Raw genomic sequence first — 26,118 nt, forward strand, 5'->3', positions numbered from 1 at the left:
TACAAGTACGCTTACCCTTACGAGTGGCAATAGGAAGATCATCACAGGGAACAGACGAAGGCGGAGCTGGAGGCGAGGAGGCGAGCTGGTCGGACATAGAAGTGATGGTAGTATCACGTGGACGTCGAGAGTAAACCTGCAATGGAGGAGAGGACGAACTGACAGGGGGTGGAGAGGGAGGAACAGGCAGAGGAAGGGGAAATAAAGAAGGAAAATGATCATCAGGTGAATCCAAAGGAAACCACTCAGATTGAATGCCAACGGACCCATTATAATAAGGAGTATGCTCAAAAAAAGAAACATCTCGAGAAATGAAACGTCGTCGAGAAGGAGGGTGGTAACAACGGTATCCTTTCTGGGTAGAGGAATAACCTAGAAAGATACATTTGACGGCTTTAGGGTCAAGTTTAGAACGATTTTGGTCAAGAAGTTGAACAAAACAGACACACCCAAAAACACGCGGGGGAAGTGGAAACACGGGACGATCTGGAGAGAGCTTAGAGAGAGGTATGAAAAATTGAAGAACACTGGAGGGGGTCCGATTAATAAGGTAAACAGCAGTAAGAACTGCATCAGCCCAATAGGATTGGGGCACGTTCATGCCAATCGAAATAGCACGGGCTAACTCTAGAATATGACGATTTTTTCTTTCGGATCGGCCGTTCTGCTGAGGGGTCTTAACATTGGACATTTGATGCTCAATGCCAGACTCTAAACAAAGTTTCAAGACCTCACTATAGGTATATTCAGTACCATGATCAGAACGGAAGGTCCTGATGGTACGACCAAATTGGGTTTGAACCATAGCAAGAAATTGCTTAAAGATCCCATAAACCTCATTCTTGTGTTTCATAAGATAAACCCAAGTGGTGCGACTGTAATCATCAATAACAAAACAAAATAACGAAAACCAAGAGTAGATGTGACAGGGGAAGGACCCCACACATCAGAATGAATTAAGTCAAACATAGCAGGTGTAGTAGGATTCATACTAATAGGATAAGAAGAACGCACATGTTTAGCTAATTGACAAGTTTCACAAGAAAAATCAAGCACATTGTTATTATTAAATAAATTAGGGAACATGTGTTTCAAATATCCAAAAGAAATATGGCCTAAGCGTAAATGCCAACGCATTACAAGAGCCTTATTAGATTGACTACTAAAACTACTAAGCTGAAGAGCAGAATGGGTGCTAGGGGAACCGGGAACATCCAGGAGATACAAGCCATTCACTTCACGTCCAGTGCCAATCGTCCTCTTCGACTCCAGATCCTGAAAGACACAATGAGAGGAATAAAAGGTTACACTGCAGTTCAAATTTTTAGTAAGACTACTAACGGATACCAGGTTAGTAGTAAGTTGAGGAACATGTAGTGTTTTAGTTAAGGATAAAGAGGATGTAACAGGTAAAAGACCTTGACCAGCTATGGAAGACAAAGAACCATCAGCGAGGCGAACCTTGCGATGACCAGAGCAAACACTATAGGTTTGAAAAGGAGGACATACCGGTCATGTTATCTGAGGCACCAGAATCAATGATCCAAGGTGAGGAAGTGGTGGAAACACTGTTTGCAGATGCAAAGGTACCTGAGTGTGCGAAGGTAGAAACCGGCTGAGATGAAGTCTCTATCTGATTGAAGAATTTTCTGAACTTGTCAAGCTCTACTTGGGATAGAGATACTGAGTCTGATGAGGATGTATTAACTGAAAGAGGTGCTGAATCAGTAGTCGACTGAGAAACTATATGAGCTGAAGATCGTTGAGACTGTTTACGTTGCTGATTAGGATGACCATGAAGCGCATAACATCGAGCCTTCACATGACCTAACTTTCCACAATAATCACACTTATGTCGTTGACGGGTAGGAATAGACCACTGGGGGGTTGCGGAGAAGATAGACGAGTAAGCATAGCCGAATGATCCCCTGAAGAATGAGGTAGGACAGCTGCACGACGACTCTCATCCGCTAAGACATATGAATAAGCAGTCTGAAGCGACGGAAAAGGATCCATACCCAATAAATGAACTCGCGCATACTCAAATTCGTCCCGGAGACCCGCTAGAAACTGAAAAACCCGATTCTTATCCAGAATTGACGAATATAATGTCTCATCAAGAGGGTCCTTCCAAGCATAGGATGAGGAATAGAAAGTCAGCTCTTCCCACCGAGCACGTAACTGTGAGATATAAGTGGTAACGGAAGCGTCTCCTTGGGAAAGACGAGAAATCTCACGCTCCAAATTAAAGATCCTGACATTATTCTGACGTTGTGAGTAAATACTCTTTGCGGAATCCCATATCTGTTTTGCTGTCGAGGAAAACATAAAACCAGCCGCAATGTGTGGTGCATAGAAGTAACTAACCAAGAACGGACCATAGAATCATTAGCAAACCAATGGGAGTAAGAACTGTCAGTCTGTGCAGGTTGTTTGTCTGTCCCAGTGAGGTAACCGATTTTCCTTTTTCCACCAATGAACATTTCAACTGATCGTGCCCAAAGGAGATAATTAGGACCATCTAACTTTACGGTAGTGATCTGAATACCTGGAAAATCGGTTGAGTGAGAAAGAGAACCACTCGATCCATTACTATTACCAGTGATCGAGGAGGAGGATGTCTCAGAGGCCATCAAAGAATCCGAGTGCTCTGATTAGAAGGAAAAAATTCAACTTCCTAGGATCAAATGACCGCAGCACCCGCTATCAGAAAAATCCCAAACAGCACCTTGCTGTAATCACAGCCTTCCGTACGTATAAAAAAAAAAAACAACTGTTATACCCTCGTATAACCCGTTCGATAATCAAAAATAAGAACAAAATCAATCACTTGCTGTGATCCCAAGACTACTAACAGCAAACTGCTGTGTCGCACAGGTCAGGGCAGTCACCTAATGGTGTCGCCTGCTAAAAACTAACTCCTACTGTGATCGAACAAGAAGGAGGAGCCCAAACAGCAACCCACTGGCGTCGCACAAGGCAGAGCATCGCCTGCTGTGGTCAAAAAAGCCTAGATGGCTACCCACAAGGGTCGTACAGGCCCCTGCTGTGATCGCAAGGTTCTGGCGGAGACCAACCAGCGTCGTGTGAGGCAGAGCAACCTCTACTGGTGTTGTCTGCTCAGAAACTATCGCCTGTTGCGATCGTAGAGGTCGAACCGAGTTGATTAGGGAGTCGTAAGTCTCAAAGACAGCCACTGTGGGTGTCGAAAATCTTATACAAGACCACTAGAGATGTCGTAAGTCCTCAACAGCATCACTGCTGTGAATACAGCCTGATCGCAGGCTCTAACTAACTGTTATCTCCCTATCGCATGATGCGATTAGGGTATGTTGCGACGGAGAACCCCCGTAGGGGTGATCTGAATCGAAGATGAGAAGTATAGATTGCTGTTTTTGATGAAAAACTTGTAAATGGAGTTGTCGCAGAAGGAGTAGAGATCGAGAGTTCGCTCTGATACCAAGTTAAAATTAAGAGATTATTGATTTTAATTAATTAGCCCTAATTAGGCTATATAAGATTACATAAGATAAATAAGAAGGTGAAAAGTCTAAACTACCCTTACAGACTAAACTACCCTTACAGACTTATTTAACAGTTCCATTGCTCGTTATAAGGCTCGTCTGGTGGCCAAAGGTTATGCTCAGACTTATGGGACTGATTATCAGGAAACTTTTGCTCCGATTGCCAAGATGACCACCATTTGTGTTCTCCTTTTTGTTGCTGCTATCCGAAGATGGCTTCTCTTTCAGTTAGATGTCAATAATGCTTTTCTCAATGGTGATCTTCAAGAAGAAGTCTATATGGTCCAACCTCCTAGGTTTCTTCCTTCTGCTTTTCCTGCACATGTTTGTCGTCTTCGCCGGTCCCTTTATGGTCTGAAGCAGTCTCCTCGTACTTGGTTTGAGGCTTCACTAAGGCCATGTATCAGTTTGGTTTCCATCAGAGTTCTGCTGATCACACCTTGTTCTTGCGTCACTCCCAAGGCAAAACTGTTGCTCTGATTGTGTATGTGGATGATATTGTTCTTACTGGAGATGATGCCGATTGCTTTACCAAGGTCAAAACTTACTTAGGACGTCAATTTGAGATTAAGGACCTTGGCCATCTTCGCTATTTTCTGGGTATTGAGGTTGTTTGGTCCCAGTCTGGTATATTTATTTCTCAGCGTAAGTATGTTCTTGATATACTCAATGCCTCTGGTCAGCTTGGATCTCGTCCAGCTGATACTCCTATTGAGTAGAATCACAGGTTGGCTGATTCTGAGGGGGAGTGTGTGTCAGATATTGGCCAATATCAGCGTCTTGTGGGAAAGTTGATCTACTTGTCTATGACTTGCCCTGACATTGCCTATGCTGTTAGTGTTGTAAGTCAGTTTATGCACTCGCCTCGAACATCTCATCTTGTTGCTGTTTATCGTATTCTTAGATACCTTAAGGGATATCCTGGTCGAGGTATTTTATTCAATAATCATGGTCATCTTCGCAATTGAGGCATGGATAGATGCAGATTATGCTAGTTCAGTGACTGATAGAAGGTCTACTTCTGGGTATTGTACTAAAGTTGGTGGTAACTTGGCGTAGTAAGAAGCAGGATGTGGTTTCTCGGTCGAGTGCTGAGTCAGAATACAGAGCTATGGCACTTAGAGTATGCGAGTTGTTGTGGCTCAAAATCTTACTAGCTGATTTATGTCTTCCTGTGTCGGTCCCCTTCTTATTATATTACGATAATAAATCAGCTATTAATATAGCTGCAAATCTGGTTTAGCATAACAGAACGAAGCACATAGAAGTTGATCGTCATTTAATTAGAAAAAATATAGTTTCTGGACAGATTTGTACTCCCTTTGTTCCTACCTCTCAACAACTTGTTAATGTTCTTACTAAATGTGTTAGTAAAACTTCCTTTGAAGATGTCTTGTCCAAGTTGGGCATTGTTGATATCTACGCACCAACTTGAGGGGGAGTGTTAAATAAGTATGTAGGGTTATTTTAGTCTTTTCCCTTCTTTAGTTATCTTATGTAATTCTTATATAGCCTAATTAGGGCTGATTAATCAATCTTAATCTTCTCTCTCTATTTTGAACTTGAACATTACAGTAATCTAAAAGGTATGTGAGAAGAATTACTGCTCTATCAACTTCTTAACATTGATTTAAAAGTTCAGTGATGCCAACGAGAAGAATTCCAAGTTGCTTTGTTGTTGTCCAGTCTTAGCTCAGATTATAATATCTTCAATGATCAGACTTTGGATGTTGAACGGCTTCCTACTGCAATGAATGCATATTCTTGCCTTCAGAGGGTCTCTATTACATACTCAGCTCATTCTTCTCTTAAGAAGTCATCTGCCTTAATGACTAGTGATGGTACTCGTGAGGCTCCTTGTAGTAGATGCATTGGTACTCGCAATGGTAGTTGTAGTGGTAATTGTGATGGAACATGTGGGGGTGGTGGTGGTAATGTTTTTGGTCGTGGTACTAATAGGTCCAATTGGGAATGTAATTATTGTCGTAAGAAAAGACATACCGAGGATTATTGTTTAGACAATGGGGACGTCCTAACTATGCTCACAATGCATATGTTGATACGTCTTCCACATCTATTACTCAACCATCTGCTTTCAGACCCCCGATTGCTGATTCTGAGTCTCAGGACAATCTTACTCCTCAACTTAGTCAGATCCTTCAAAAGTTGTTGAGTCTACCATCTCCTTCATTTGCTCCCACATCAACTATGATCCATACAGATAATTCTGCTTGTGTAGTTGTTCTATCCCCTTCATTTTTCTAAGTTATTGACTCTGGTGCTAGTACTCACATGTCTGATATTTCTCCCATTTTTTCTAATTTTCACTCATCTAGATCTCATATTGTTTTAGCTGATGGTTCTTCTCATTGGTGATCTTCACCCTGTCCTTGGCACTGGTGATCTTCACCCTACCAATTCCATGACATTCACTTTTGACTTATTTGTTCCTGAATTTCCTTTTAATCTTCTATATGTAAGTCAGCTAACAAATTCACTAAATTGTTTTGGAACCTTTTCTCGTATTTCTTGTGTTTTTCAGGACCTTAGGATGAATAAGGTGATTGGTTTAGGGCATGAACGGAATGTGTTGTATTTTCTGGACTGTGATAAGTCAATTTTTACTTGCTGCCATCTTTCCTCTACAATGGCATTATTGCTTGGGTCACTTGTCATTGCAAAAATTGTATCAAGTTGTTCCCACATTGAGTCCTATTTCAATATTAGAATGTGTGGCTTGTCAGTCAGGCAAGTATCACCGTAGTATTTTTCCTTAGTTTAAAGAGTCGTTAGTTAAGTCCTTTTGATATATTCCATTCGAACATTTGGGGTCTTGCAAGAATAAAAAATACTTTTGATTTTTTTTATTTTGTCATTTTTGGGGATGATTATTCTAGATTTACTTGCCTTTATTTATTTATTTATTAATGAAAGTCCATGTTGAACTACCCAAAATTTTCTTAGCTTTTCATAAAGAGATATTTGTTCAGTTTGAACATCGTGTTAAAATTTTTCGTTTTAACAATGCCCTCGACTATACCCAAAATTGTATGTCTGATTTCTGCAGAGATCATGGTATTATCAATCAGACTACATGTCCACATACTTTCCAACAGAATGATTTCGGTGAACGTAAATTTTGTCATCTTTTGGATGTGACTTGTATTTTATTGTTTAACATTTCAGTTCCGAAACTTTATTGGGCCGCTGACATTCTTATTGCTTGTTACCTCATTAACCGAGTTCCTACACCTGTTTGGGGTAGCTGGACACCTTTCTCGTTGTTATATTCTAAGACCAAATCCTTTTTTCTTGTTTCATGTGTTTTTGGGTATGTGTCCTTCCACATTCTTGGGACTAGTCATAATAAGTTGTGTCCTCGTGTTGTTAAGTATGTCTACTTGTGTTATTCTAGGACTCAAAAGGGCTATCATTGTTATAATCCTTTAGGGCTTCGGTATTATATTAGTGCTGATGTTACATTTTTTGATTTGACATTTTTTTTCTCCACTTTGGGCGTTAGTTCGATTTTGATTTGGTTCATTCTCATCAGGGGAAGTTAGTTTTGCCTTGTATTCCTCTTTGAGTGTCTTCTCCTTGTTTGTAGGTTTATCAGCACTTTCAACATCGCACAATTGTATCTTATGGTCCAGTTGCAGTCGAACCATCTCCTGCTTCTCTTGAGGACTTTCCACCGCCTCTCACAACACTCTTATCCTCCACTCTACCTATTGCATTACGGAAAAGGTATTCGCTCCTGCACTAACAATCTTATTTCTAATTTTGTATCTTTTCATAACCTTTCATCTATTTTTCACTCCTTTACATTTTTGTTGCCCACTATTTTTGTTCTTAGTACTTATTGCCAGGCTCTGACTTCCTCTGGATGGAAACTTGTTATGGATGTCGAGATGTATGCCCTTTATGAGAATCATACATGGCATCTCACCACTCTTCCTTCTGGGAAGATCATTGTTGGTTGTTGTTGGGTGTACACAGTGCAGTATCAACTTGATGGCTCGGTTGATCATCTTAAGGCTCGTTTGGTGGATAAAGGGTATACTCAAACTTATGGTGTGGATTATTGTGAAACCTTTTCACTTGTTGCTCGTCTCAACTCTGTTATAATTCTTCTATTTGTCGTAGTAAGTTCTAATTGGCCACTTTACCAATAAGACATTAAAAATATTTTTCTTCATGGAGATTTACAGGAGGAAGTTTATATGGATTAGCCCCCAGGTTATGTAGTTGAAGGGGAAGAACATCTTGTGTGTAGACTATGGACTAAAACAGTCTCCACGTGCGTGGTTTGACAAACTTAGCCTATGTTGCTTTGGAATGAGTTTCAGTGTTCCACTTATGATGATGGGGACATCAAATCTTGAAGAGTAGATTTTAGTTTTTATTTAGATTTATGTTTTAAGACTTTAATTTTATGTTTTTTGGGTTTATTTTGATGTATTATTAGCCCATGGTCTTAGTATAATATTTAGTGGTAATTTAATAACTTTAATTTATCTTATATTTAAGTTTATTAGGGTTTGAAAATTAGGAGAGAGAAAGTTACGAAAATTAGGTTTATTTATTTGGTATTTTAGTTTGACTAGGATTCTTGATTTATTTTCTTTGTATAGATTGTATTAAAGTTTTTTTTCTTAATAAACAATGAAGATTTTGATGAATAAAGAATAAGTTTCTTTCATGGAGTGAAGTGAGTTCTCTACCATTCTTGGTGTGATTCCAAGATTCTATCTTTCTATCTCTGTTTTAATTTTGTTGGTTAGGTGTCTAAGGGGCTTTGGCTCTTTATCATTCGTTTCCTTTTCAATAGCATCTTCTTTTTGACAATTGTAATTCAATATAGATTCCAAATAATTAAGAACTAAATATATCGATAATATAAACAATCATAGTTCAATATTGACAATAATTAAGAACTAAATATATCAACAATATATCCATTAATATATTGATTATAATTAAGAACTATATTTGACAATAATTAAGAAATAAATATATTTATCAATATATTGTCAATAATTAATCAAACAATCCATCAATATCAACAATAATTTAAGAACAAATATCAAATTTATTGACAATGGAGAAGAAATATGTTTATTGTTAGAATCTATTGGATTTTTTTCAAGAAATGTTTTTAAACCACACATTTGAAATGGAGTTAAATTAATCGTGGGATTTTCTAAAACCTGACATGGATTTCATAGGGGTTTCGAAAATCTATGGGTTTATACACACTCATACGAAAATCTGAAGTGGGGTTTAGAGGGGTTTTGAAAATCAATGCAATTCAAGGCCTCACTGGAGCTTTGAAAATGGGTATGGGTTTCAATGCCATCAAACCACATGTTTCATGAGGGTTTCGAAAACCTGAAATGGGTTACTGCCATAAAACAATGTATTTCATGGGGGTTTCGAAAATCTGAAATGGATCTCAAGGGGTTTTGAAAATCTGAAATGGGTATGAGTTTGAAAATAAAAAAAGAATAGATCATGGGGGTTTCAAAAACATGAATGGGTTGTAAGGGGAGTTCAAAAATCTGAAATATTGCAGGTTTCACGAGGTTACACACAAAATAGAGATGAGAATGGTGAGATTAGACTTACCTCGAGGTTGTAGTTGCAGTCATTGTAATGGTGAAGCTTACTTTCGGTCCTTACTCCTTAGAATGGTGGAGAAGAATGGGTGTATAGGGTTTTCTGTTTTGATTGTGAAGGAACAAAGTGTGTATAATTTCTCATTAAGATGAGGGGTATAATAGTAAAAATATTAGAACTTTACATTGTAAAAAAAAAGCTCCGCAAACGCAATTAGTAAAATACACAATCGCTTGTCAAATGTGCAATTTTGTAATGAAAAAATCAAATGAAAATTTGAAAACAAGCAGCTGAACGAGCGCCAAAAGTGATTTTTTTAACTGCAAAAGCGCAAAAAGCGCTTTCCGAGAACAATATCATATAACACCTAAATAACAATGACATTCAAAGTTGTAACATCACCATCACCATCACCACAACTAATAGATTTGAGGAGATCTCAGAGGCCAAAGAGACTTGCCATTTTGGATGATTATGTGGTGAATGTACATGAATCTGAATTTGATATTGGGATTCATAAAGATCCGATCTCGTTTTCACAAGCTATGGTAAATAGTGATTTGGTAAATGGTTAGATGCCATAAAATAAGACTTAAAATCAATGAAGCATTTATCGGGAATTAGGTTTAGAGTGGGGAGGAATGAGATGATTAGGTTCGAGAGGATTGCCGGTGTGATGCATTCCCTTTGTGCCGGTGATTCCCTTGCCTTTATAGTTTATCCTCAAAAAGTTTATGCTAGTGAAAGCCTTTTTGATCCACAATGGAACTCATGGGGTTTAAAACTTTAGGTAGAATTTCAACGGTTGAGAGCTTCAAGAGTTGGCAAATCTAACTAACCGGCTTGATCAAACTTCATGGGATCCATCTAGGATCAACAAGTGGGAATGGATTTGTACCAGAGGTAATCGTTTTTTTTTGGTTAAATCATTCTCTTCAACTTTGCATCTCTCTCCCCAAGTTGCTCACTTCTAGGACTCCTTTGTTTGGGGTTCTAAGGTGCCCCTCCAAAGTTTCCTTTTTCATTTAGTTAGTTTCTCTTGACATAATTCTCATGTTTGATCATCTAATAAATCAAGGTCTTGTTTTGCCAAATTTTTTGCTTCCTCTGAAAGCCAATGGTGAATCAGTAGACCACCTTATACTGCATGGTCCTTTCACTTGGCTTCTTTGGTCTCATTTATTAGTTTTGTTCGATTCTTGTTGGGCAGTTCTTTTTTCAGTCTTGTGCCTTTTCCAAGGTTGGGATCGATCGTTGTTCTCAGGTAAGAAAGAAATCCTTTGAGGCTTCTCCCCTTTGCTATGTGCTAGGGGACTGGTTGGAGATTAACAAAGGAGTTTTCAAAGGACCAAATCGTCTTTTCAAGAGATTTGTTATTTCTTTGGTGCAAACTTTACTCGGCTTTTAAAGGTGGTTTTTTTGGATGAATTTGTGTTTAAGTGGAGAGCAATTTGTAGTTCTTAGTATGTAGTTATTTGGGTGGTCATCTTGACTGCCCATTTACATTCTATCTTTCATCAATACAATTTTACTTATAAAAAAAATCAATGGATCACAACGAAGCTTGGGATCTCATTGAATTACCCAGGAAATGTAAGAAAGTTGAGTGTAAATTGGTCTTTAAGACCAAACACGGCACAAGGGGTAATGTTGAACTATTCGAAGTCAGACTAGTGCCAAATGTTTTACTCAAAAGGAAGGCATTGAGTACAAAGAGACTTTCAATATCCAAGAAAGATTCTCTTAGAATCATCATGGCCTTGGTAGCTTATTTTAATTAAGAACTCCATGAAATGGATGTCCAAACCGAACCGCTTTCTAAATGGAGATTTAAATGAAGAGATGTATATGGAACAAGGTGAAGGGTTCTTAGAAAAAGAAATAAAACATCTAACTTGCAAGTTAAAGAAGTTTATCTACGAATTTAAACAAGCTTCCAGGCAATGATACATGAAGTTTAATGATAACATCACATTCTTTGGATTTAAGGAAAACACCATTGATCATTGTATCTATTTGAAGGTCAGTGGGAGCACGTTTATCATGTTATTCTTTTACGTAAATGGCTTTTTATTGGCTAGTAGTGATTTTGGTTTGTTATACGAAACCAAGGAATATCTCTTCAAGAACTTTAAGATGGTTGATATAGGTAAGACAAACTATGTTATTGATATAAAAATCATCAGAGATAGATCTCGAGGATTGTTATGATTGTCTCAGAAAGGATATATTAATCGAATATTGGAGATATATAGTATGTCTAGCTGCTCAGTCAGTGATATTCCATGTGTCAGTCATAGATAGTTTAAGATATCTTAAATATGTACCAGACTAGATATCGATTTTACAATTGGAGTGTTGGGTAGATATCAAAGTTACCTAGGCATGGGTCATTAGTAGGCTGCAAAGGTCACAAGGTAACTTCATTGATCAAAGAATCATATGCTCATGTACAGGAGATCAGATTATTTGGAGGTGATTGGAAACTCAGTCTTGGACTTCATTGGATGCCCATGTAGCATGAAGTCTACTTTAAGATTTGTTTTTTTGTGGGCTGGTGGGGCAAATTCGTGGAAGAACATAAGACCATCAATAACTGCTTCATCTAAATTAGAAGTCGAGTTCGTGACATGCTTTGAAACCATGAGGCATGCTCTATACTTGCAAAATTTTATCTTAGGACTTGGTGTTGTTGAGTCTATCGCTAGGCTGCTGAAGCTATATTGGGATAATGCCATAACACATTTCTTTTTTAAGAATGACAAGTGTTCGAATGGTGAGAAACACATGGAGGTGAAATACTTGGTGGTTAGAGAAAGAGTCTAGAAACTGCTGGTGTCGATTGAAAATATTGATACTGCATCAATGATTGTAAATCCATTGACAAAAGTGTTATCCAAAGGTTTAAGGAACATGTTATTAGGATGAGTCTTTTTAATAACCAATGATTGTAATGGGTGCACATTTTTCATTGTTTGGTATTTATTGTAATAGACGTTAACCATTCGTGAAATAAATATTGTTTTTGCTTTTCCTGTTTTAATTAAAAATTATGTTTAATATGGATGAATGGGTATGTGATTACAAGAAAATCTTGACAAGACAAATTATAAGGATCATTATGTTTTGGCTAGGCGACAACTTAATTATATTTCCAAATTAAGGATTGCATTAGGGAGAGTTACCAATGGTGTAGTACATGGAAGGGAGCATGCCATCGATGACATGACTTACTTTGTTACATTAGCCGAAGGACTATGTTATTGTGTTTCTAACTCAATTAGTGTTACTGACAAGTTTGAAAATTGTGTACGCATGTCAGTTTTTGAAAGGAGAAAACCCAATTGCAATTTTGATAAAAGTTTTTTTTTTAATCCAAAATTAACTTAACTTGATTGACTTAATAATAGGCCAAGTGGGAGATTGTTGGACTTATCGTCCATTTAGGTGGCCCATTAAGCCTGTGAAGCTGTCCCAACTTTTTAGTATTTTTTTTTCTTTGGGTTTTCTTGTAAGAGAAGTTATGTCAATCACACAAGTTTCTAATTAAGAGTTATATCTTATTTGGGAAACCTCTATTTAGAAAGGACAAGGATCCTTTGATGAGTTTGATATTTATCTTAAACAATCTAGGCCCTTTACTCCTATCTAATAAATGAATGGATCGGCCTCCCTTATTGGTATGGTTATGATTGATTTTCTAGAGGAAAATCAAGGTATTCTCACATAAAAAGCCTAAATGATTTTTATCTAGAAATCGGGATAGAGAACATAGGTTATTGAGAATCCAAATTGCATCATTGAAGGTTATATGGATCCATAAATGGTAGATCAAGGAGGAGAAGGTGAGTCAAAATTTAAGGATTATTCACGAAGGGGATCATTCTATTTATTTTAATTTGGATTAATGGCTATGGCAGCCATTCCAGATATGTAACAATTTACCCATAATGGCGTATGGTTTATATTTTTGTTAATGGTAATCAATCCTAATAGATCTTGGATTCATTCATGCACATATTAACGATTTATTCTGCATTAAAGTCTGATAATTGTTGTATGGTCATGCAAGTTTATGAATGGATAATTGAAATAATGCTTACATTTTTGATATTATACTATGTACAATCAAACTATGCTATTCATTTTCCCTAGGAACTCAAATTTCCATGTCCATTTTCCTAAGGAATTCATATTCCATTGAAAACAAATTCCATGCAATCATACAAAACCTTAATGTAGAATTATGATCCTATTTACGGCCTTCATTAATTTTGTCAACCTGTATTCTTCACAATTTGCAATTTGAATGCATATTTAGATGACTAATCTGTTTACTGCATTTTTTTTCCTCTTTTTATTTTGATTTGTATATAAACTTATGCAGGTAAAAAAGATAAAGACAATTTCTCCACATTGGGACTTTGTGAGTGCCCCATGTGAGTATGCTTCAGATTGTGGAGGGTGTAAAACGCAAAACTTATTGTACAAGGCTCAGGTTAGAGCCAAAGAAGAACAAGCCCATGAGTTGATAATTCATGTCGGGAAGTTTTCTAATAATAACCCACAGTTCTCTACCGTGATAAAGCCCATTGTTCCATGTGATATTCAATTTCATTATCGGAATAAGGTTGGTCTAGCACTTTATTAGGGCATCATGCTGTTAATGCGTCCCCAGTCTTGTTATCCTTCTATCTTATATGTTATGCTCTAAGCACATTTCTGTGTTATCATGACAATTATTTTTATTCTAACTTTCTATTTTTCCTAGTTCTGCAGATGGAGTTTTCCTTTAGTACTAAAAAGTGGCTACCTCGAGATGAAGATGAAGTGCATGGGGAACAAGATAGTGTGAATGGTTATGCACTCGGATTGCATGCTCCCGGATTTTTCGATAAGATCCTCAATGTTGAGAGGTGCTTGTTACAAAGTGAGGCTGCTAATAGGGTATGGTGTTTCATTATTTCAATTATTGGAAATATGTAATAGCTTCTGCAAAACTGTTTTTCTCTGGTGAATTAGCAGTAAAATCAGATTTTTTTTTTTCATGATTTAACCTTTTATTTTCTTTCATTTATGATAGTTTTTTTTTTGACAAGTGTAAAGCTTTACTGATAAAAAAATGGGAAAAGGGGACGAGGCCCTAAACAAGCAAAGCAAAAACAACAAAAAATCCAAAAAAGAAAAGAAAAGCGCAAGGCTCAAAGGAGCCCAAAAAACAACCAACATACTACAAACTACAAAGAAGATCCGACTTGAAGACAAAGTCTTTGAAAAACACCCCCTTGAACACTTTGCTTAACTTGCACCAGAAGAATAGTGAGCCCATGATGTCCAATACAAGCATGAGTATTTTTTTCTTCCCTTTGGAACACCCTTCGATTTCTCTCTTTCCAAATCCCCCAACACACTGCAAAGGGAAGTATAGCATGTATCTTTTTTTAGAGAAAAAGTTAAGGGTCCAACCAAGGAAAAGAAAAAGGATCGAATCCGACATCTCTTGTGATAGATGTTTTAACTTTTTAAATTTTCTTTCCTCTGATGAAGGTGTCAGTTATCTTAGTTGGTAAACTTTATGGATATGATACTATATACTTTGTTTCAATTCCCGACATCACTAAGTTAACTTGATCTCATTAACAACAGGTTTACCAATAAAAAAAGTTGGATGTTGGTCTTATTCATTTTGGAGGATCCATGAAAGATCATGACAATTTGTGCATATTAACTATAAATAGTGGGACCTATTAGAAATTGGATAAGGAAACAATTAATTTGAATTAATCAGAGACAATCTAATTGATTAACCAAACTAGGAAAATAATAAATTGACTCGAATTTGAAGAGTCTCCAGAAATATATATCCAATAGAACAATAACACGCTACAAGTATGTTGATCTTCATTGTAGAGAATGTCTAGAACATAAATAGGGATGTAATAATATCCTGAGGCACGTGCTATGTATGTTGGCCTAAAGGAAATAATCACCCCACTTGAGTGCTTCAGGGTTGTTTGACTTTCCTCCTAGGATTCAACGGTTAGATCTTCGATTATCAGCACAATAATGAAGATGCCAGAACTCTCAGATGTACTCTAGTGACAGACTAAATAATAGAACGAAGAAGTAGAGATTTTGTTACGTTTTAAAACCCTATACAAACCTTGGTTAAATAGAGATTAGAAAATAAAAGAGATCTATTCTCTCTAAACCCCTTACCCACTAACTCCGAAGGACTACCTCAACGAGTAGCAAAACAATGACACGTTTTTGATCTGTTAAATAAGTCAAAGAAAAGAGAAAAGGAGTTAGATAAAATATTTAAAAGAAAGTTTTAGCAAAAAGATACAGGATATGCCTACAACCCACAGCCTTGGGCTCACGGCCGACCCGACTCGGCTCGGCGTGGCATGCATGTGCGCGCGTGTGGCATTTTGGAGAGACTTTTGAATGCTTTTAACAAGAGTATTACTCAACAATACTTATGAGGAGATACTCACTCTTGTTATTTCCTGATGTGGGACTAAAAGAAGAGTGGTTTTAAAGAACCAACTACACCAAAAGAGATAAAGCAAAGAGCAACTTGCAATAAAGGGGACACAGTAAAAGGAGGTCTTGGGATCAAAACTTCCAAGTACCAAAAAAAAGAAATTTCATTCAAACTAACTTTTTGTAAAGTTATTTGACTTTTACTTTTACGAAAAGGTTAACAGGACCTGTTATTATTATTTTGCTTGGATACATATTATGGTGTTGGGCTTATGGTTATAGCTAAATTGGTTGACATTTTTCTTGGACCAATGAGATGTGGATACATTCTCAGCTACTTCAAGAAAGAAAGGACCTGTTTGACTGCAACAAAAAACACTTTAAATATCCAAAACTGGATTTTCCTTGACCCTATCGTGGTAAACGCTGGGGCAGTTTAGCTTCCATGCTGTTTGTTTGCCATTGATCTTGATATAGGTTTAGTTTGCATGTTATTTGTTTGACAATGATGCAAGTCTATTCTGATGTAATATGTAATTCAAATCCAAATTTCACATTAAATTTTAACTGCAAATTAAGTATCATAATGTAAAATCTTAACGCAAACATGGATCAAAACCCATTCCTTACTTCTTACTTCTCAAACATGACTTCTAGCTGTTTTGAAGTCTCTCAAAGTCAGTCATATTTCTTTGTTTTTGATGGTGCTTTTTTGGTATAAGGATATGAACTTCTCTGTTTTATTTTGGGTTTAACAAGTTTGGCTGATATAGTTTGTTTTTTATAGTTTATTTTGGGTCTATTTCTATTTTGTAACAGACTTGGCTAACTAGTAACAGTTTGCCTCTTTTCAATTCGGTAATGTTCTTTGTTTGAGACTGAGGAAACCCACCATTCCCCCTATAGTTCCAACAAGATCAGAGATGGATGTTAACCTCAGCCAAACTAGAAATGGAGGTACTCTAACAGGAAAGAAGCCTTAGCCAACAAGATCAATTTTGTAATTTGGTCAAAAAAATGAGCTGAGACATACAGCAACCAAGAAGGAAAGCAAAAAACCTATTTGCAGAGGCATAGAGGTGGACTGACTTGAAGGTTTTACTCCCTTTCTCGAGCTCAAAGCGAGAATGGGTTTTTCTGACCTAGCATAGTAAAAAAAGGTGGTGATTGGGGCATAATCCTCCATGTTTCGTAAATATTTGGTGTTTTCAAGTTGGTGACATGCCCCCTTGACCTCGGTCTCCTTTGATAGAGTAAGGAAAAATGACCTAAATACCCTAGTCATCAACCTCTAGGCAAAAATCCTTGTTTTTTTCTTCCCAAAACCAGTCACCTTCACCTCTTCGATAAAATTTGTTACTATCGTCTTCAACCTTAAGATACTCACTCTTTCAACCTTCAAACCTTGAGAACAAGTTAGGATTTTCGTGGAAGTAAAAAGACAAGGGAGTTTTAATTAGAAAAATCTAAGGTTTTTAAAAGAGGTTATGACGATGTTGGATAGGTTAAAAATAATTTATCATAGAAGATGAAGAGCTTAAAGATGATTGATTTTTGGGAGAAATATTTAGTGTTTTTAGATAAAGGTTGAAGATGAGGGCATTTATGTCATTATATTGTGGGAAAACCAAAATTGGTTTTAAAATTAGTAAGGGGAGTTAATATGGGGAGGGGGATCAATGTTTCATTATTAAGTTTGGAGTGCCTATATAAGCACTATGCTAGTGACATTCAAGGTAGACTAGAATTGGAATTATTTGAAGTCTTTTGATCAAGGTTTCGTTAGGAATTCTTATGTGTAAGTGATTCAAATTACCATTGAGTCGAGTGTTCTTATGTGGCTAAATTTCAGTTTGGGCTCTTGTAAATTTATTTGTTTTTCTAGAATTTTCTAGTACTTTGGTTTGTCAAATCGTCATTTCAATTCTCTCCATACCTCTAGATACATGTGGGTTCTCTGCCTTTTTAATTAAGTCAAATCTTTTTTTTTATTGGGAGTTAGCTATAAATCTAAGGCCATATGCGATCCCATTGTCAAAAGGATGCTCAAAATGTTGTCCTTATGGAAGGTAATTACATCTCCAAAGGAAGAAGGATGACCTTTATGAAAATGGTTTGGCAAGTATCTCGGTGTGTTTCATCTTCTCCTCTGTGCTAGTAGTGTTGAAAGGATACTATGGAAATTCTCATGGAATGATGAAGAGGGCTTCTTCAGATATCACGTTAAGAGACGGGATAAAAATTGTACATCTAGCTCTAAGTTGAAGGTTGGTTTGTGCATTAGGAGGATTAGATCCATGAATAAGTTGCTATGAACAAGATTAATAGTGGTCCCAACAACGTCATGGATCATTATTCGACAGGAAATTGGAAGCTTTTTTTCACTTTAATTCCTTATATGGTTGAGATCTACTTCCTCTACATGTTAGTGATTTTCGTGTGTGGCTACTTGGTTATGACTGATATTTATACTTTCATTATTTATTTGATTGGTAAAAACATTTTCTTTCCTCTCCATTTTTTGTTTTTATCTTTTCTCCTTTTAATATTTCAATTTGTATTAGTGTTGTTTGTTCCTTCGTGTCATTTGAATTACATTTCTAATTTATAGGTTCTTGCGATTATTCAAGATCTTTGGAGAGATCCAAAATTTGGCCTTACACCGTATGATGTTCACACTCATGATGGATTTCTTAAGCATCTGATGCTAAGAACTGGCAGGTATACATATTGTTATGTATCTCTAGTGATTGCAATTGGCTTTAACTTCAAGCATGTTAAGCTAATTATCATTCTTGGGGATTAATATGAATATTCATTAGTTTTTGGGATTCTATATCAAAATATATATAAGCATCCATGAAATTATTATGAGTAGAAAATATATATTATGACAAAAATATTATATTTTATTTTGAATTTCTGATATGCAGATGACAGGCATGTTGAAATTCACACTATTTTAGCTTCTATTACAAATTTGATTTCTGTTTCAGAGATGTCAAGACTGGCCTAGCTGAGCTTATGATTAATTTTGTGACGTCATCTTACAAGCCAAAGCTTCTAGAGACTATTGTTGAGAAGATTTCAGCTATTCCTGAAGTGGTTTGTATTTTAGTCCTATGTTTTCGTTGAAAGTCTCACAAATGGTAAAATAGTCATGAAAACACCCTCACAAATCGTTGAACTATAATAAATAAAACAACCATAAGAAGTGTGAAAATGAAGATCATTAGATTTCTGCTACATGTTGGCAGACATATATGAGAGCCTAACGACCAGATCATGTTAGTTGCGTACGTGTCTTAATATGTAAAACACCTAACTATTTAGTGCCATATTCACACATTATTGTATTTTTATTTATTTATTTATTTTTTAAGTTTTAAGCATGTATAAATAAAAGGTTGGGATCCATAGACACGTGAAAGAAACTCATAAACACACAATCTGTACTGTTAGAATGCAAAATCCAACTGTTGAGATTTTATCTTAGGATACATGAAATATTCTCAAAGATACATTTTTTTATCAGGATTGTTAGATTTCATATTTTAATGGTTGGGATTGCATGTTTGTTCATGAGTTCCATTTTCAGGAGTTTACTGATCCCAATCTCTAGATAATAATTTATTAATGTATCCAAATAATCAGAACATGTGTTTTTTACTTATGTTTGTTGATGACCAGCACAGGTAAGCATCATAAACAATGTTAATACTTCAGTCGGTAACACATCTGTTGGAGAGGAGGAATATACTTTATATGGAAAATCTTCCATCACAGAGACTTTAAGGGGAGTTAATTTTCAAATTTCAGCCAATTCTTTCTTCCAGACAAATACACACCAGGTAAGCGGTATGAATGATGTAATCTTACGGTTTTAATTGTCAGAAATAACAAAAATGTGCTTTTTTATTTTTCCAATATGTGCTCAAATTTCTCAGCTGGATATAAACATATGGGTTCAAAACTGTATGTAATTTTTTATTCTGCTAAATTCTCATCTTTATTATTGATTTCTTGAGGGAAATGCCTAAAGAAAATCTGTCTATTAGAATAAAATTCTACAGATGGCAGACTTTATCTCGGACAAGTTTATCAATGGGTGAATCTGTTGCAAACAAGCCACCATAATTTTTATTCCTAGCAAGCCAGAAAGCTTTTCAATTCAAAAAATGTTATGTAATGATAGAAAAACCATAAAGGCAATTTGTCCTTGTTCAGGCGGAGGTGCTGTACAAGCTTATTGAAGACTGTGCTACTCTCAGAGGAGATGGCTCGGAAATTGTTCTCGACTTATTTTGTGGAACTGGAACTATTGGTCTGACTCTTGCGAGAAAGTAAATATCTTTTCTTGATTCAGAATGCAATTATATAGTTATACCTATTTAGCTTTGTGATTTGAGTCTTTGTTGGTTTCTCCTTGTCAGGGTCAGCCATGTTTACGGCTATGAAGTTGTCCCTCAAGCCATCTTAGATGCTCGTAGAAATGCAGTGCAGAATGACATCCATAATGCAACATTTGTCCAAGGAGATCTTAATAAAATTAGTGACAGTTTTGGTGACGAGTTTCCTAAGCCTGACATTGTCATTTCAGGTGACTTCTTCTCGGATGTGATTTTTTTTAATAAGTATATTTTTTTGTATATTAATAGATCCAAAGGCAGTTGAGATCACCAAAGAATACTCCTTTGAGCTTAGGAGCTAATTTACACAAAAAATACAGCGACTCTAGAATTTCCAACATCAGACCATGGAAATTACTCTCCTCCCATTGGAAGACTCTCCTATTCGTCTCCTTCCACGTTCCTCAGCAAATGGCATAAAGGATAAGTGCTCAAATAATCCTTTTCCTTCCCGAGAACTCATTTTGTCTCCAAATGTGGAATAGAGAAAAAAATGCGGTTTGGAAATACCCAACTGTTGAAAAATAGGCCTTTTTGTTTTGTTTGTTATGATAATAAAATCTGAAGTTAGTGATAAGATATTTAGGGATAGGTTGTTATATTAGTTAAGTTAGTAATAAGATATTTAGGGATAAGTTGTTACATTGGTTCAGATTCTATCGCTCTAATTTGTTAGGCTGTTGAGACTTTCTAGGCAGAGTTCTCTATTTATTTTGTAATCTGCTATTTGTTGAAGATAAATAGAATATTTTTCTTCCCCTAAAATTCTTCATGGTATCAGAGCTACGGCTCTCAGTTAGGATTTCTTGATGGCCAAAATGGCGATGATTGGTGCCACCAAATCCAGTGACTCCACCAAAGTAACGACGGAGGAAACACAAATTAGCCCTGCTGTCTCATTCAACAATTCTGAAAATTCAAGCTCCCTTAAGATAACTCTTCATAGATTCAATGGCAAGAATTATTTAGAGTGGGTTCAATCGGTGAAACTAGTGATTGATGGCAAAGGCAAACTTGGCTATCTCACTGGCGAATTGACAAAACCAACAGAACAAGACCCCAAATTCAAGACATGGAGGTCCAAAAACTCCATGATTATGGCGTGGTTAATCAACTCTATGGAGTCTGCCCTTGGAAAGCCATTTATGTTCCTCCCAACAGCCAAACATGTTTGGGATGTGATCTGAGAAACATATTCAGATTTGAAAAATTCGTCTCAGATTTTTGAATTGAAGACCAAGTTGTGCCAATCAAAGCAAGGAAATCAAGATGTGACAACGTATTATAACGAGATGATGATGCTTTGGCAAGAATTGGACTTGTGCTATGATGACCATTGTGACTGCCCTAATGACAGTGCAAGACATATGAAGAGAAAGGAGAATGATATAGCGTATGTCTTTCTTGCTGGGCTCAACAAGGAATTGAATGAAGTCAGGGGGCGGATTTTTGGGAGAAAACCTTTGCCAAATATTTGGGAAGTGTTCTCAGAAGTTAGGCGAGAAGAAGCTTGGCGGAAGGTGATGCTTAGGGATGCTGATTTGAGGTCACAACCGAGCTTGAAGGTTTTGTCTTGGCCTCTAAAGGCTTTGAATATGATAGCGATAAGTGGAATAATAGACGGTCAGAAAAACCGTAGTGTGATTATTGCAAGTGGCCTTGGCACACGAGGGAGACCTGCTGGAAGATACACGGCAAGCCACAGAATTGGAAGAAAAAATCCAGCAATGAAGGACACGCATTTCAGGTCAACATTAATGATCAAGGGTCAAAAATCTCTTCAGAAATACTTCCTTTCACTAAGGAACAAATAGAGCAACTATGTCAACTTTTCCAATCCCCAAAAAAAGTTTCCTTCTTATTTATTGACTAAAAAAGGTAATTCTTATTCCATTGCACTTGCTAGTGTCAATTTCGGCTGTCCATGGATCATAGATTTTGGTGCAACAAATCACATGACAGGTTTATCAAAATTATTTTTGTCCTATAGTCCTTGTGTAGGGACTCAAAAAATCAAAATAGCCGATGGATCTCTTTCAACTATAGCAAGAAAAGGGTCAATAGTCATTTCTCCTTCACTAACCCTTCACAATGTTCTTAATGTTCCTAACTTATCATATGAATCTTTTGTCTGCCAGTAAAATAACACAAGATCAAAATTGTCGTGCCTACTTTCTTCCATCTCATTGTGAATTTCAGGATTTGAATTAGGGAGGACAATTGGCAATGCTAGGCAAAGTGGAGGACTCTATTCCTTCAAAGATGGGACAAAATTAAGAAACCAACATCAACGTACTTGTTTTGAATCAGTGTCTATTTCTCTTGACAATAAAATAATGCTATGGCATTTTAGATTAGGTTGTCCTAATTTTCAGTATTTCAAATACTTGTTTCCAAGTCTGTTTAAGAATAAAGACCCATCTTTATTTCAAATTGAAATTTGTGAATTATCAAAACATCATCGTGTATCATTTCCATTGCAACCCTACAAACCCACTAAACCCTTTTCTATTATTCATAGTGACATTTGGGGGCCATCTAGGGTTAGTACAATTTTTGGAAAGAGATGGTTTGTTACATTCATTGAGGATCACATAAGAATTTGTTGGGTATATTTGTTAAAGGACAAATCGGAAGTAGGAAAGGTTTCAAAGATTTTCACAAAATGATTCAAACACAATTTCAGGGAAAAATTAAGGTTTTCAAGAGTGATAATGGGAGAGAATTTTTTAGTCTAGCCGTAGGGAAATATTTTCTTGAAAATGGTATTGTGCATCAAAGCTCCTGTAATGATACGCCACAACAGAACGGAGTGGTTGAAAGAAAAAACAAACATATTTTAAAGGTTGTTAGATCTTTACTGTTTTCAACTAATGTCCCTAAATACTTGTGGGGAGAGGCAATTTTGACAGCAACTTAATTAATAGGATGCCTACAAGAGTTCTAAAATTTCGAACTCCATTTGACGTTTTCAAAAAATTATTTCCCACATCACGGATTTCCTCTAATTTACATTTGAAAATTTTCGGTTGCACTGCATTTGTCCACATTCATAAGCATAACCGTGGAAAATTTGATCCAAGGGCTAGGAAGTGTATCTTTGTTGGGTATTCTCCTACACAAAAGGGATATAAGTGCTTTGAATCATTTAAAAAAAAAAAAACGCATGTTACCATGGATGTGATTTTTTTTGAAACAAAATCATTTTTTCATAATGCTCATCTTCAGGGGGAGAAACCATGTGAAGATTTGGATCCCATGAGTTTTTGACGGAGAGCAATTAGGCAAGGACAGTGTAGAGGTGTAGAAGATGAGGAATTAGACAATGACAAGTTAAACCAATGCATGGGTAGTCAGGATAATGTAGGTTTGGATCAGGGCACAAGTGATGTAGAAAAGATGGTGCAGACCTCTAATGACCCACGGCTAACCTTAGAGGGTGATATTCCAAGTCTAGGAAATAGTAGACAGCCACAACCAAGTCCAGTACAACCGAGTCTGGAACTAGGTATTTTAGGATCTGAAAGTGAGGGACAATCTACTAATATGTAAAAAAATGATCAAAACACTAGAGAAATAAACATTGATAAGAATACAGGTAAAAAGGTGATGGTTTACTCAAGGAAGACCTGGATGCGAAGAAAGGATGACTCAACTTTGCCACAAGGCCAAGACTCAAACCTGAGGACAGATCATCTGAAGACTTGTAAGTCAGGTAAAAATACCTTCAAATCCGATCCTTCTGTGTCACATCATGATCTTAATGTTCCAATTGCCAATAGGAAAGGTAGTAGGTCTTGTACTAAACATCTTTTGTCAAATTTTGTCATATGAGCATTTGTCTCCTTTGTTTGTTGTATTCACTTCACAACTCTTTAGTGTAGAAATTTTCAAAAATGTGCAGGATGCTCTAATTGTTCCTAAATGGAAGAAAGCTGTTTTTGAGGAGATGAGTGGACTTGAGAGGAACAAGACCTGGGATGTAATAACCTTACCAAAGGGGAAGACAACTGTTGGATGCAAATGGGTGTTTACAGTCAAGTACAACTCTGATGGCTTGCTACAGAGATATAAAGCTTGACTTATTGCCAAAGGTTTCACTCAGACCTATGGCATAGACTATTCTAAAACTTTTGCACCTGTAGCAAAATTGAATACAGTAAGAGTACTTTTTTCAATTGCTGCAAATCTAGGTTGGCCGTTACAATAGCTAGACATTAAAAATGCTTTTCTCAACAGCGACTTAGAAGAAGAGGTATATATGGATTCCCCTCCGGTTTTGAAAACAAATTTAGTTCGAAACTGTGCAGATTGAAGAAGTCCTTATACGAGCTCAAACAGTCTCCAAGAGCTTGGTTTGAGAAGTTCACTTGTTCTGTGAAGAAGTAAGGAAACTCGCAGGGTCAAACTGATCTTACCACGTTCATGAAGTTTTCAGCCGAAGGGAAGATAGCAATATTGATAGTGTACGTCAATGATATCATTTTTACAGGAGATGACTTGACAGAGATGAACAAATTGAAGACTTGCTTGGCGCTAGAATTTGAAATAAAAGACTTTGCCTCACTAAGATACTTCCTCGGTATGGACGTGGCTCGTTAAAAAGGGGGATTGTTGTGTCACAACGGAAGTACATTTTAGACCTTTTGGAAGAGACAGGGATGAGTGGCTGCAAACCTGCTGACACACCTATGAATTCAAACGTAAAAATGTGGGAATAGGGTGAAAGAACTCCAGTGGATACTACTCGATACCAAAAATTGGTAGGTAAACTGATTTACTTATCTCATACACGTCCTGACATTTCTTTTACAGTTAGTGTGGTAAGTCAGTTTATGCATACCCCTTATGAGGAACATATTGAAGCCGTCTACATAATTCTCAGGTACTTGAAGAATACACCTGGGAAAGGACTTTTCTGTAGTAAAAGTGAGTAAAGGAGTATAGAAGTTTATACAGATGCAGATTGGACTGGATCTGTCACAGATAAAAGATCAACTTCTGGATATTGCACGTTCCTATGGGGGAAATTAAGTGACTTGGAGAAGTAAAAAGCAGAATGTAGTGGCTTGAAGCAGTGCTGAAGTTGAGTTTAGAGCAATGGCACACAAAATATGTGAACTATTGTGGTTAAGGCGAGTCCTAGAAGAGCTACAGAAGGAGGCAAAGTATCCAATGAAACTGTATTGTGATAATGAGGCTGCAATTAGCATTGCCCATAATCCTGTTCAGCATGATCGAACTAAGCACGTGGAGATTGACCAACACTTCATAAAAGAGAAGCTTGAAGCTCGCATCATTTGTTTGCCATTTGCTCCTACAATTCAACAAACTGCTGATATTTTGACAAAGGGACTTCCTCGAGCTAATTTTGAGCATTTAATCAGCAAGTTGGGCATGATAGACATCTATACTCCAACTTGAGGGGGAGTGCTGAAAAATAAGCCTTTTTATTTTGTTTGTTATGATAATAAAATCTGAAGTTAGTAATAAGATATTTAGGGATAGGTTGTTATGTTGGTTAAGTTAGTGATCAGATATTTAGGGATAAGTTATTATGTTGGTTCAGATTCTATTGCTCTAATTTGTTAGGTTGAGACTTTTTAGGCAGAGCTCTCTATTTATTTTGTAATCTGTTATTTGTTTAAGATAAGAATAATATTTTTCTTCCCCTAAAATTCTTCACCAACCAATTCAGAAAAGAGAGAGAAAGTGAGATCAAACCCTATTGGCGAAAGAGCAATGCAACAAAATATGTTCCACCGATTCTCCATTTATCTTACAAAAGTAGTAGAAATTTGGCATAGTGAGGATTTTACTAGACATGGCTAACTAGATAAAGAAAGATACCTTGGAAGGGACTTTTGTCCCCCAAATGAGTGTTGCTGGGAAAGAAGGGGAACTATGGTTTAGGACAGCCGAAAGGAAAGAGCTTACTGAAAATAGCTCTCCTTTGAAAGGGTCCATTCCTGCATATCAATCCGAGATTGCTCAAAAGGTATGTGATTGAGTTTGTTGGTTAGATCTGCGAGCTTTTGGATCACCTATCATTGAAACCCTTCCTAAACCCCAAGTCT

The 26,118-nt window shown here is 36.7% G+C and overlaps 1 protein-coding gene and 1 long non-coding RNA gene across 4 annotated transcripts in view; one reads left to right on the forward strand and one right to left on the reverse strand.

The window, feature by feature from the left end:
* The window catches only part of LOC147393162 (RNA methyltransferase family protein), a 49,143-nt gene that overhangs the window by 11,724 nt on the left and 11,301 nt on the right, over positions 1–26,118 (forward strand). For all 3 annotated transcript variants that reach the window (XM_086455551.1, XM_086455550.1, XM_086455552.1), the window contains exons 2-8: positions 13,531–13,773; positions 13,923–14,090; positions 18,244–18,353; positions 18,629–18,737; positions 19,328–19,483; positions 19,860–19,975; positions 20,066–20,232. In XM_086455551.1, the coding sequence (XP_086311677.1) occupies positions 13,531–13,773; positions 13,923–14,090; positions 18,244–18,353; positions 18,629–18,737; positions 19,328–19,483; positions 19,860–19,975; positions 20,066–20,232 (1,069 nt within the window). The remainder of the gene's footprint in view (positions 1–13,530; positions 13,774–13,922; positions 14,091–18,243; positions 18,354–18,628; positions 18,738–19,327; positions 19,484–19,859; positions 19,976–20,065; positions 20,233–26,118) is intronic.
* On the reverse strand, positions 1,035–2,341 carry LOC147393163 (uncharacterized). Its single transcript, XR_015182005.1, has 2 exons — positions 1,591–2,341; positions 1,035–1,275 (listed from the first exon to the last, which is right to left on the reverse strand). It is a non-coding gene; the product is annotated as an uncharacterized LOC147393163 (long non-coding RNA).

Source organism: Akebia trifoliata, chromosome 10, assembly GCF_017979445.1.
Source record: "Akebia trifoliata isolate Shusen 1 chromosome 10, ASM1797944v1, whole genome shotgun sequence".
Classification (NCBI taxonomy): Eukaryota; Viridiplantae; Streptophyta; class Magnoliopsida; order Ranunculales; family Lardizabalaceae; genus Akebia; species Akebia trifoliata.